Here is a 13,736-nt window from a genome sequence, read left to right on the forward strand (position 1 = left end):
GGGAAAAGGTGATTCTTTCCAAACATTCAAAATTACCACAAAGCCTTTAAAGAACATCTGTTGTGAGCTGAATTATTTGGTAGAATTAGAGTGAAGGAGTGGGATTGACCCACAGCCTGAGCCACCACTTTAAGGACAGGAAGAGGGGGAATCCGGAGAGGAGAAAAGAATTAGTAGGAGACCAGGCACTGAATCTGTAACAATGAGCAGAGAGGGGGAGGAGTGTGTGGGACAGGGATTTATAGATTTGGGGGAATGAAAGGAGAAAGAATGTCCCTTGGAACTAGAATTGTCTGTTCTGAATTTCTATCCTGTACTGACAGTGATGGCTTTTGTCAACTCTGTTTAGAGGGGATTAGAGGGAGAGGATTTTCAAATGAAAAACTCAAACCAAAAATCTCAAGATCTTATAGAATCACTGAATTCATACATGATCAGCCTCTGATTATGGAAGGAGAAATGTTTGTCTGTTCTGTCTGTGTGGAAAAAAAAAAAACAGTATGACTGGAAAATCACCGGGACACACACACCCGAGTCAGAATCACATCTCGGGGTCAAACCTGACATCACATGTGCAAAAAGTCTGGTTTACATTCAGACAGTTGCCAGGGAGTGGAATGGAGTTGGTAGCTCGGGAATGAAAACAATGGCTTCAGTCTTCCCAATATTCAATTGGGGGACATTTTTGCACATCCACCACTGGATATTAGACAAACAGTCTGATAATTTAACAAAAGTGGAGAGAGGTGGTGGTGAGGTAGAGCTGGGCACTGTCAGTGTACATGTACATACTGACACTGTGTTTTCAGATGATGTCGTTGTGGGGAGCATGTTGATGAGAAATAAGGAGGCCGAGGCTGGATCCTCTGGGGACACCAGAGGTAACTGTGGGAGTGGGAAGGGAAGACATTCCAAGTGATTCTCTGGCTATGATTAGATAGAGAAGAATGGAACCAGGAGAGAGCAGCCCCACCCAGCTGGACGACAGTGGAGAGATATTGGAGCAGAATGGTATGGTCTACCTTGTCAAAGGCTGCAGACACATCAAGAAGGACGAGAAGGGATAGTTTACCTTTGTCACAGTCACATAGGATGTCATTGGTGCTTTGATCAGAGCTGTTTCAGTACAGTAGCAGGGCAGAAACCTGATTGGAGGGATTCAGACAGGGAGTTCTGGGAAAGATGGGAATGGATTTGAGACGTGACAACATTTTCAAGGACTTTGGAAAGGAAAGAGAGGTTGGAAATGGTGTAGTAGTTTTCAAGGATGGTGGGGTCAAGGATTTGTTTATTGAGGAAAGGAATGATGATTAGAAGGAGAGGGGGGCAATAGCTGAAGAGAGAGAACTGTTAACAATATCAGTAAACATGGGGAAGTTGGGTGATCAGCAGTTTATTGGGAATAGGGTCGATAGCAGGAGGTGGGTCTCATGGACAAGGTGAACACTGAGAGGCCAAGAGGGGAGATGGGAGAGAAACTAAAGAAAGATGTGAGTTCAGGCTTGAACAAGGGGAACTTTGGAGACAGTTTGTCCCAGTGGGTTAGTGGAAGGGAGGGAAGCAGCAGAGGCAGCTGATCGGATTGTCTCAATCTTAGTGACAAAGAAGCTCAATGAGCTCCTCACACATGTTGTTGGAGAAGAGGATGGTGGAGACAGGGGAGAGGGGAGCATTTCAAAATAAACTAACTTGTCTACAAGATATTAAAACAGGGCTTCCCAAATTGTGGCTCGTGATCCCCAGTGATGAGATTTTGGGCTCGTGAGCTCTGAGGCATTCATGGCTGCCAGGAAGTTTGGACTGTCCCCTGACAGCTACGAGGGCCCCTTAAATCCTCACCTTTTCCTATTGGTGGACGAGGTCTAATGGCTGCTATCTGAGGCTTGATTGCTGCATAAAACGCCCGTGAAAAGGTAGGTGTTTGTTTTCTATTCATCAACTCCCCCAATTCATTCGTCATTACCAAACTAAGACAAACACATATCCTGGGGATTAAGATAGATGCAAAAAAGCTTTCTACCTCTTCTGTCATTTCAGCAGACGAAAGGAGGATCAGTCTGAATTTGAGGGATGTCCATTCACTGTTTTGAAAAGTATATTTTTAGGATTACTAAAAGTTTTATGAGCCATTAAATATTTGTAGAGGAGAAAGCACCTTTCTGACTGTATATCGCGCTAATAGCTTCTGTTGTATATAACTAAAACCCTATTGTAGTGATTATGATAAAAGCTGTATCTGTGTGTAATTGAAAGTAATTTATATGAAATATCCTGCACACGCAGAATTGGAACTTCAAGATTTTATTTAGTGAAGAATTATAGAGAGTTAAGAGAATTATTGAGTTAATTATACATGAGTCCAATTTACAATGTAGACTTTACAATATGCTAATTTTTCATTGAGCAATTGCAAATATTTAGCTGCTTGAAGTACTTTCTGCAGAATAACAATTGTCTAAACTTTGCCTGAAGCCTCTTTCCCGCTCAACATCTCCTGTAATCCCCAGATTTTCACTCTAGGGTCACACCAAGTCTGAGTCATTAAAATGGGGTCTCACGGGGAAAGGTTTGGGAAGCACTGGATTAATAGACTCAGCACTTTGTGTTTAACACAAAGCTGTTTTATTTGAATTTTATCTGGAGTTTATAAACATCAGCAGAAACAGATCTCAATGAACATGGTTCAGTCCTGGATGTGATTAACAGCAAAATCCAATCACTGTCATGACTCATGAACTCGCTGGTGTCTCAGCACGTGGGATGAGGTAGTGAATCCCTTCCCACACTCGGAGCAGGTGAACGGTCTCTCCCCAGTGTGAACTCGCTGGTGTCTCAGCAGGTTGGATGATCGAGTGAATCCCTTTCCACACACAGAGCAGGTGGACAGTCTCTCCCCAGTGTGAACTCGCTGGTGCATCAGAAGGTTGGATGCCTGAGTGAATCCCTTCCCGCATGCAGAGCAGATGAATAGTCTCTCCCCAGTGTGGACTCGCTGGTGCATCAGCAGGTTGGATGCCTGAGTGAATCTTTTCCCACACTGGGAGCAGGTGAATGGTCTCTCCCCTGTGTGAACTCGCTGGTGTGTTATCAGGCTGGATGAATGAGTGAATCCCTTCCCACACATGGCACAGGTGAATGGTCTCTCTCCAGTGTGAGTGCGCCGATGAGTTTCCAGCTGAGACGGGTAGTTAAATTCCTTCCTACAATCCCCACATTTCCACACCTTCTCCCCAGTGTGAACGGTGCTTTTTCCTTCCATGTTCGAAATCCGATGATCTTCAGCTTACGATAGACCGGGAAATTCTGTCAGATCCTGATGTGATGTTTAGTTTCAGTTTCCCGACTGCAAATCCTCCCCTTCTAATACCCTGTGAAATTGATTTAAAACAGAAAAAAGGGAGTGAGAGAGAACCCACAAAAACACAAAGGCAGGTTGTGAAATTGAGCTGAATGAATCTGGGAATTTGTGGGCCGGCACTAGGAAAAAGTGACCATGAAAACTGCTGGATTGTCATAAAAACCCAACTGGTTCACTAATGTCCTTCAGGGAAGGGAACCTGCCACCCAGTCTGGGCCTACACAAGGCTCTGGCCTCGATTGGAGGAAAGAGAGAGAAAGATGGGAGTGGGTGAGAGGGAGAGAGGGAAAGGCAGGGGGTGAAGGAGAGGGATAAGAACAAAGTGCTGGAAAATCTCTGCAGATCTGGCAGCATCTGTGGAGAGAGAAACAGAGTTAAAGTTTCGAGATTGTATTACACTTCTTCGGAACTGGTGAAGCAGAGGGGATTTATATTTCTACAACTCAACCAGGACTTAGACAGAACCTCCCAAACCTCAACCTCCACCACCCAGAAGGACCAGGGTAGCAGGTGTGTGTGAACATCATCACCTCCAAGTTCCCCTCCAAGTCACACACCATCCTGACTTGACTGACATTCGGTACTGGATAAGCAGAAATTCCCTTTATTTAAACATTGGGAAGATTGAAGCCATTGTCTTCAGTCCCCGCGACAAACTCCACTCCCTGATCACCGACTTCATCTCACTTCCTGGCAACTGTCTGAGGCTGAACCAGACTGTTCACAACCATGGTGAAATATTTCACCCCAAGATGAGCTTCCAACCACATATCCACATCATCACCAAGACCATAAAAACAAAAAACTACTGCAGATGCTGGAAATCCAAAACAAAAACAGAATTACCTGGAAAAACTCAGCAGGTCTGGCAGCATTGGCGGAGAAGAAAAGAGTTGACATTTTGAGTCCTCACGACCCTTCAACAGAGCCAGTTCTGTTGAAGGGTCGTGAGGACTCGAACGTCAACTCTTTACTTCTCCGCCGATGCTGCCAGACCTGCTGAGTTTTTCCAGGTAATTCTGTTTTTGTTCTTCATCACCAAGACCGCCTATTTCCACCTCAGTAACATAACCCGACTCCGCCCCAGTCTCAGCTCATCTGCTGCTGAAACTCTCCATTCCTTTGTTCCCTCTAGACTTAACTATCCTAACGCACTCCCGGCCGGCCTCCCACATTCAACCTCCCTGTAATCTTGAGGTCATCCAAAACTCTGCTGCCGTGTGCTTACTCGCACCATGTCTTGTTCACCCATCACCCTGTGCTCACTGACCTGCAAAGTTTCCAGGTTAAGAAACACCAAAATGTTCAATTTCTTATCCTCACTTTCACATTTTTCCATGGCCGCTCCCGAACTCAAAAATCTCCATCAGTATCACAACCCTCCGAGATATCTGTACTCCTCTGATTCTAGCCTCCTGAGCATTCCTGATTTTAATCACTCCACCACTGGCAGCCATTTGTCAGTTTTCAAGGCCCCAAGCTCTCGAATTTCCTCCCTAAACCTCTCTACCTTCGGAATTCCCCGGAATCACAGATGCCAGTCCTCAGCTAATTCCATTCACTCCACATGATATCAAGAAACAAATGAAGACACTGCACACTGCAAAGGCTAGGGGCCCTGACAATATTTGGCCAATAGTACTGAAAACTTGTGCTCCGGAACCTTCAGCACCCCTAGCCAAGCTGTACCAGTACAGCTACAACACTGGCATCTACCCGGCAAGTGGAAAATTGCACAGGTATGTCCTGTACACAAAAAGCAGGACAAATCTAACCCGGCCAATTACCGCCGCATCAGCCTATTCTCCATTATCAGTAAAGTAATGGAAGGGGTCATTAACAGTGCTATCAAGCGGCACTTGCTTAGCAATAACCTATTCACTGACGCCCAGTTTGGGTTCCGCCAGGGCCACTCAGCTCCTGACCTCATTGCAGCCTTGGTTCAAGCATGCACAAAAGAGTTGAACTCCCGAGGTGAGGTGAGAGTTACTGCCCTTGACATCAATGCTGCATAAGACCGAGTGTGGCATCAGGGGGCCCTAGCAAAACTGGAGTTGGTAGGAATCGGGGGGAAAATTCTCCGCTGGTTGGAGTCATACCTAGCACAAAGGAAGATGGTTGTGGTTGTTGGAGGTCAGTCATCTCAGTTCCAGGATATCACTGCAGGAGTTCCTCAGGGTAGTGTCCTCAGCCCAACCATCTTCAGCTGCTTTATCAATGACCTTCCTTCCATTATAAGGTCAGAAGTGGGGGCATTTTCTGATCATTGCACAATCTTCAGCACCATTCACGACTCCTCAGATCCTGAATAACTCCGTCTTCAAATGCAGCAAGATCTGGGCGACATCCAGGCTTGGGCTGACAAGTGGCAAGTAACATTCACCCCACACAAGTGCCAGGCTATGACCATCTCCAACAAGAGAGAATCTAACTATCATCCCATGACATTCAATGGCATTACCATCGTTGAATCCCCCACTATCAACATCCTTGGGGGTTACCATTGACCTGAAACTCAACTGGACCAGCCATATAAATACTGTGGCTACAAGACCAGGTCAGAGTCTAGGAATCCTGTGGTGAGTAACTCATCTCCTGACTCCCCAAAACCTTTCCACCATCTACAAGTCAGGAGTGTGATGGAATACTCTCCACTTGCCTGGATGAGTACAGCTCCAACAACACTCAAGAAGCTTGACACTGTCCAGGACAAAGCAGCCCGCTTGATTGGCACCACATCCATAAACATTCAGTCCCTCCACCGCCGATGCACTGTAACAGCAGTCTGTACCATCTACAAGATGCATTGTAGGAATTCACCAAGGGTCCTTAGAGAGTGTCTTACAAACCTACGACCACTAGCATCTAGAAGGACAAGGGCAGCAGAGACATGGGAACACCATCACCTGGAAGCTCCCCTTCAAGCCACTTGCCATCCTGACTTGGAAATATATCGCTGTTCCTTCACTGTCACTGGGTCAAAATGCTGGGATTCCTTCCCTAACAGCACTATGGGTGTACCTACACCATGTGAACTCCAGTGGTTCAAGAAGGCAGCTCACCACCACCTTCTCAAGGGCAATTAGGGATGGTCAGTAATGTTGGCCCAACCAGCGAAGCCCACATCCCTTGGAAGAATTAAGAAGATTCCCTTTAAGAGTGACCTCTTTCACCAAGCTTTAGGTCACCTGCCCAAATATCTCCTCATGTGGCTCAGTGTCAAATGTTACTTTGTGACATGCCTGTGAAATGTCTTGGAACATTATATCACATTAAAAGTGTGATGAAACAAAAATGATTGTTGTTGATTTGGACATGTATCACTGTTCCTTCATCATCACTGGGTGAATATCTCCTTACCTAACAGCATTGTGGGAGCACTTTCACCTCACGGACTGCAGCGGTTCAAGGTCAAACATCATCTTCTCCACAGGCAACTGGGGATTGGTAAAATATGCTCCTATCTGTGGAGAGGGAAACAGAATAAACATTTCAGGGTGTGCAGAACAAATTAAAGGGACTAAAAATGTTGCAGAATTTGATGGTCAACATAAGCTCAGAGGCGGAAGAGAAATGGACTATAGTGCAGGAAAAACATTTCCTGACTATGAAAGGTACTGTGGGAAGATAAAGCTGGGAAGACAGCAGCACATTGTCAGGGGATGGGCAGCGGAGGAAACCTCATTGAGACACAGTCAACAAAAGTAACAATTAAATACTAAACGTACCTAAAATACACCCAGTATTAGAGGCAGAGGAATTGGACAATAGCAGAGAAGACAGAGCTGAAACAGAGCAGTGGATTGTGTTATAAATTCAATTCATCCTGGGTCCCTGCTAAATTAGCAACCTGTGGAGATTGTAACATTTAAGGTACAGGATGTTCCAATGCTTGTTACATTGGTTCCTGTCTAGTAACAAGGGTGTGATCCTCTGGGAGTATTTTGATAGGTCACCAGACCAGTTCTAGGGTCAGTGAACAGCTCTTCTTGAGGCAGTTATTTCCGGGAGTTGCCAGGCAATAGGTGCCACAGGAACAGGTAGAGGTCCCAGTTAAGTTGAGTTAAAAATTTAGAGAAAAGGCTGCAGGGAGCAGACTTTAACTAAAGAGGGCTGTTGAAGCAAAGGTACCCCTTTGGAGCAATGGTGTTCTGCTTGGCATGGCCATAAATCTCAGCTAGTACAAGCTAGTGTTTGATTGTACTTGGGAATCCAGGGAGAAGGAATCTTGGAAAGCGAGACTGAAACTCTGCGAGGTGGGCCATTGTTAAAGCCGTCTGAGTGGGAGTGACTTTTGGAGAGAATTCCAGGTGAGATCTTCGAAGCTAGAGATTGGAAACCCTCTTGAGAAAGACTAAGTTTCAGTGAGATTGGTTGACTCACAGTGGGACTAATGTCTGGGTGGATTGTTGTGAAATCCATGGAATCTCTTTTGCTTGCATCTGTCATTTACTCTGTAGTGTGGTGTGTCTCATCACAGTTCATCTGTGAATTCACATGTACCTCATACTTACCCTGAATGTTCGTGTATCAGGTACATATTGTAAATTGTTTTATCTTTCTGAACTTGTACAGTAAATTTTGTTTAATTGTTGTTCAAAACCCATGGAAACTTGTGCCTTTATTCCAAAAGCAGGTGTCTTAAATCTCAACCTTCATCTACTTGAAACAAAATGTTATTGATCCCTCACCGGATCGCATATGTGTCTGGCCAAGAATCATAACAATATACATGGGATTCAGATCCACAGGAAAGAAGCCACACCAGCCATTAACAGGATCCACACCAATTGGTGAAGTCAAAACTAAGACACAGAGCCTTTTCTTGCTGAGATAGTTTGTTGACTTGGTTCACTGTCAACACTGCTCACCCACGTCCAGTGTCCCAGCTATCCCCTACTTCATTGTGTTCAAATACCCATCACCTGTTTACCTTAACAATCTCATTGACATTAACAAACCTTAACAATGTAACTGAGAAGGCATTCACACCAACCTCAGAGCCATGGAACTTTGCATAGATAACAGAGCATAGACAACAGAGCATAAAACCAAAATCTTTAAATTGTAGATGAATAGTCAAAAATACTCACCCGTGAAACAATTTCAATGTTCAACTTTAAATTCTCCTGCTGGAGCCTGCAGCTGGAAAGATATCAGAAGCACCGGAGTCAGAGAAAAATCTCCCAGTTGAGGAAATACCCGGAGGGCGGGGTGATGTCACAGTGTAATTGTCGATGTGTGATGATGTCACAGTGTAATTGTCGATGTGTGATGATGTCACAGACACGGACACAGAACATCTGGGTCTGTGCAAACCAGTGATCACCACACATTATGAAGGATCTGAGGGTCCTTGAGAGGGGGCAGAGGAGATTTACCAGAATGGGTCGAGGGATGTGGGATATGAGCTAGTAGGTTTTGTTCTCCTTCAAGCAAAGGAGATTGAGGGAAATTTAATAAAGGTGTACAAGATTATGATAGGTTGAGATAAGGTAGATCACACAGAATCACACAGTGCAGAAGAGGCGCTTTGGCCCATCGAGTCTGCACCAACACGTGAGAAACACCTAACCTACCTACCTAATCCCATTTACCAGCATGTGGCCCATAGCCTTGAATGTTATGACGTGTCAAGTGCTCATCCAGGTCCTTTTCAAAAGGATGTGAGGCAGCCTGCTTCCACCACCCTCTCAGGCAATGCATTCCAGACCGTCACAACCCTCTGGGTAAAAAAGATTTCCTCACATCCCCCCAAACCTCCTGCCCCTCACCTTGAACTTGTGTCCCCTCATGACTGACCTTTCAACTAAAGGGAACAGCTGCTCCCTATCCACCTGTCCATGCCCCTCATAATCTTGTACACCTCAATCAGGTCGCCCCCTCAGTCTTCTCTGCTCCAACGAAAACAACCCAAGTCTATCCGACCTCTCTTCATAACTTAAATGTTTCATCCCAGGCAACATCCTGGTGAATCTCCTCTGCACTCCCTCCAGTGCAATCCTTCCTATAATGTGGTGACCAGAAATGCACACAGTACTCCAGCTATGGCCTCACCAAGGTTCTATACAACTCCAACATGACCTCCCAACTTTTTTATTCTATGCCTCGATTGATGAAGGCAAGTGTCCCATAGGCCTTTTTCACCACCCACTAAGATGTCCCTCCGCCTTCAGAGATCTATGGGCACATACGCCAAGGTCCCTTTGTTCCTCAGAACTTCTTGCTGTCATGCCATTCATTGAATACTTCCTTGTCAAATTACTCCTTCAAAAGTGTATTGCCTCACACTTTTCAGGGTTAAATTCCATCTGCCACTTATCTTCCTGTAGACCAAGACACTCAACCTCTGTTAACCACCCAGCCAATCTTTGTGTCATCCGCAAACTTACTAATCCTACTCCCTACATGTCGTTTATATAAATGACGAATAATAGGGGACCAAGCACATATCCCTGTGGTACGCCACTGGCTTCCAGCCACGAAAGCAGCCTTCTGTCATCACCCTTTGTCTCCTACAACTAAGCCAATTTTGAATCCAACTTATCAAATTACCCTGTCTCCCATGTGCATTTGCCTTCTTTATAAGTCTCCCATGTGGGACCTTGTCAAAGGCTTTGCTGAAATCCATATAAACTACATCAACCTCACTATCCTCGTCTACACACCTGGTCACCTCCTCAAAAAATTCAAACAAATTTGTTAGGCATGACCTTCCTCTGATAAAACTCCGCTGACTTTCCCTGATCAAACCTTGCCTCTCCAAGTGGAGATAGATTCTCTCCTCCAGAATTTTCTCCAATATTTTCCCTGCCACTGACGTGTGACTCACTGGACTGTAGTTCCCTGGCTTATCTCTACAACCCTTCTTAAATAGCGGAACCACATTAACTGTTCTCCAGTCCTCTGGCACCTCCCCCAGAGGGGAATTAAAATTTTGGGTCAGAGCCTCTGTGATCTCCTCTCTTGCCTCCCTCAGCAGTCTGGGATACAAATCATCCGGACCAAGAGATTTGTCCACTTTTGAGCCTGCCAACACCTCCAATACCTTGTCACTCCCTATATCAATTTGCTCAAGAACCTCACAGTCTCCCTCCCTGTGTTCCATACCTTCATCCTCATTCTCTTGGGTGAAGACAGATGTGAAGTATTCGTTCAACACTCTAGCGATGTCCTCTGGATCCACCCATAGATTGCCCTCTTGGTCCCTAATGATAACGATAGTTAACGAAAAGCTGTTCCAATTAACTGATTGTAAAATGATTACAGGACACAGATTAAAGATTTTGGGCAAGATCGGTAGGAGGAATGAGGAAGAAATTTTACACAGTGAGTGGTAATGACCTGGAACTCAATGATTACACTCAGAGGCCGATAATATCCAGGTCCTGAATTTCTATCCTGGACTGACAGTGACATGTTTGGGAAATGGTATATACAGAGCCTTATAAAAGGATGATCCAGGTCCTGATGAATCGAGTGACTCTGTCATATCTAAATGTGATGTTGGTCTTGACATTCCAGTCTGTAAATCCTCCCCTTCTGACCCCCTGTAAAAGGAGTTTCCAAAATCCATCCCTGTCAGTCCAGGATAGAAATACACAACATTCTCTCCTCCTGCTATTTGGACCAGGATGACCGCGCATGCGCCCTGCTGCACATTGCCCCCTATAAAGATGACGGCCGTTACCCCGGGCCTGGCAAAGGGAGAAATCCAGACTTTTTCGCTCTGTTCTCTGCAAATACAAAACCCGTACCTTGTTATTTGGGCGCTCCGGCCTGCACTGTGTCTTTATGAAGCCTCACTGCCCACTCCGCTGGCTCCATTCCTCCTCACACACCCACTAACTCTGTTAACTTGCTCCACTCGTCATTCTCTCACCCGTTCTGAGCTGCTTCAGTCACAGACCAGTACTGCGTCTCCTCATGAAACATACCGCAATGCGCATGCCCCAGCACACACCGTAATGCGCATGTGCAGGGAGCTCCTGTTGTGAGGATAGGACACATTCTGCTCCCCTTTGAATGCTGGGTAGCCCCGCTGCCATTGAAAGTCCTTATTTCTTAATAGGAAATTATTATTTGTGATCCAGTGACGATTGAAGCCACAGGGCCAAGATATAACAATGTTTTTTGATATCAATTGACTTAATAAAGTGCACTGGTCTTCCGCCATAGTTCTGTGCCAGGTGTAATTAACAGCAGAACAAATCCCTCATTAAATGTGAACTCACTGGAATCTCAGGAGGCCATGTGAACAAGTGATTTTTCATTCCATACACAGAACATTTAAATTCTGTCATCAGTAAGAATGTAACCACTCAGCTGGTGAACGATCATTTCACAGTGTGATTTTACCCATAAGTTTCCAGCTCACACGGGGATCTCAAACCCATCGGATAATGAGTTCCACATTCTCAAAAATCTACAGTTATCAAATAGCGGGTGCTGTGAATCTGAAATTAAAATGGAAAATGCTGAAATTTTTAGCAGATCTGGTAGTACCGGTACAGTGAGGAATATAGCATCAGTGAACAGTCCTGAAAACGTAATTCTTCTCAATGCAGATGCTCCTAGATGTGCTGAGTGTTTCTGGCACATTCTGCATTATCTCTGGTGAATGAAAATTGATCATGATTTACACATTAGATTTATTAGTGACCAACTTATATTTATTTCCATCCATTCACTAGTGGAAACATCTTCCACGTGTCCATCCTGTCAAACCCTTTCACTATCTTAAAGTTCTCGGCCAGGTCATCTCTCACTCTCTTCTCCAAACAAAATCTTTGCAAACTGTTGAATCTTTGTTGATTGATATAACTTACCAATTCTGGCATCATTCCAGTAAATCTGTTTTGCACCTTCCCCAGTGCTTCTCGATCCAATTCAACATACGGAGACAGGGCTAATCTGAGCATCAACATCACTATTGCCCCAAATTCCTGTATGTTGGAAGGATCGGTATGGCAGTGGGAGAGAGGACTGTGGTCTCGAGATGACTGTTATTCATCATCCTCTATTTGAGAGATTATCGCACTAGAATATTTGGACGCTAAGGGAATCAATGGATATGGGAATGGGGCGGGAAAGTGGAGTTGAGCTGAAAGATCATTTAATGGTGGAACAGGCTCAAAGAGCCATATGGTCTACGCCAGCTCCTATTTCTTGTTTTCTTATGAAGATCACTGTGAATCATTTCCATACAAGCACAGCAGATGCAGCGTCCGCCCTTCACCTCTTCCCTTCCCACATTCCAGGTCCCCAAACACACTTTCCAGGTGACACAATGAAAAAGGTCAGCGACCTAAAACATTCTGTCCGCTTGGTCAACGTGAAACTAAACTCATGATTAATTCCTCCTCAATAACAGGGAGTAGATCAATAGCACTACCGAGCTGGTCGATTCCTAAAAGACATAGCTGCTAGACTGGGTCTGTGACAAGTCGTGAGAGACTTTTCAAGAGGGAAAAATATACTTGACCTCATCCTCATCACTCCGTCTGCTGCAGACGCACCTTTCCATGATAGCATCAGTAGGAGTCACCTCCTATGAAGTCGTTGTGGAGACGAAGTCCCATCTTCACATTGAGGACGCCCTCCATCGTATGGTGCGGCATTACCATCGTGCTAAATAACATAGGTTTCAAACAGATCTAGAAACTCAAGGCTGGGCATCCTTGGGGCGCTGTGGGCCAACGGCAGCAGCAGAATTGCACTCAACTGTAACCTGTAACCTTATGGCCTGGCAAACCCCCCCAACTCTACGAGTACCATCAAGCCAGGGGATCAACCCTGGTTCAATTAAGAGTGCAGGAGGGCATGCCAGGAGCAGCATCTGGCATACACAAAAATGAGATGTCAACCTGGTGAAGCTGCAACATAGGACTACTTGCAGGCCAAACAGTGTAAATGATATGTGACAGACAGATCTAAGCGATTCCACAACCAATGGATCAGATCTAAGCTCTGCAGTCCTGCCACACTCAGTCGTGAATGGCGGTGGACAATTTAACAACTCACTAGAGGAGGAGGCTCTACAAATATCCCCATTAGTACTGAAAACCTGGACTCCAGAACTCGCTGCACCCATAGCCAAGCTGTTCAAGTACAGCCATAGCACTCGCATGTCCCCAGCAATGTGGAAAATGGCCTGGGTGTGTCCTGTACACAAGGCATGATAAACCCAATCGGACCAATTACTGCCCTATCATTCTACTCTCGATCATCAACAATGTAATGAAAGGGGTCATCAACAGTGCAATCAAGTTGAACTTGCTTAGCAATAATCAGGTCACTGGTGCTCAATTTGGGTTTTGTCAGGATCACTCAGCTCCTGACCTCATTACAGCCTTCATTCAAACATGGACAAAACAGT

General features: G+C 45.2%; 2 protein-coding genes and 1 pseudogene across 3 annotated transcripts in view; 1 reads left to right on the forward strand and 2 right to left on the reverse strand.

The window, feature by feature from the left end:
- LOC144698080 (uncharacterized) overlaps positions 1 to 13,736 on the forward strand; it is a 642,405-nt gene that overhangs the window by 486,106 nt on the left and 142,563 nt on the right. The window lies entirely within an intron of this gene.
- LOC144698329 (uncharacterized) overlaps positions 1 to 13,736 on the reverse strand; it is an 80,162-nt pseudogene that overhangs the window by 39,535 nt on the left and 26,891 nt on the right. The window lies entirely within an intron of this gene.
- The window catches only part of LOC144698079 (uncharacterized), a 105,571-nt gene continuing 94,307 nt past the window's right edge, over positions 2,473 to 13,736 (reverse strand). Inside the window, 2 exon segments of the mRNA XM_078570001.1 lie at positions 2,473 to 2,944; positions 13,096 to 13,103. Of these exon segments, the coding sequence (XP_078426127.1) occupies positions 2,723 to 2,944; positions 13,096 to 13,103 (230 nt within the window). The 3' untranslated portion in view covers positions 2,473 to 2,722.

This window comes from Cetorhinus maximus, chromosome 23, assembly GCF_964194155.1.
Source record: "Cetorhinus maximus chromosome 23, sCetMax3.hap1.1, whole genome shotgun sequence".
NCBI lineage: Eukaryota > Metazoa > Chordata > Chondrichthyes > Lamniformes > Cetorhinidae > Cetorhinus > Cetorhinus maximus.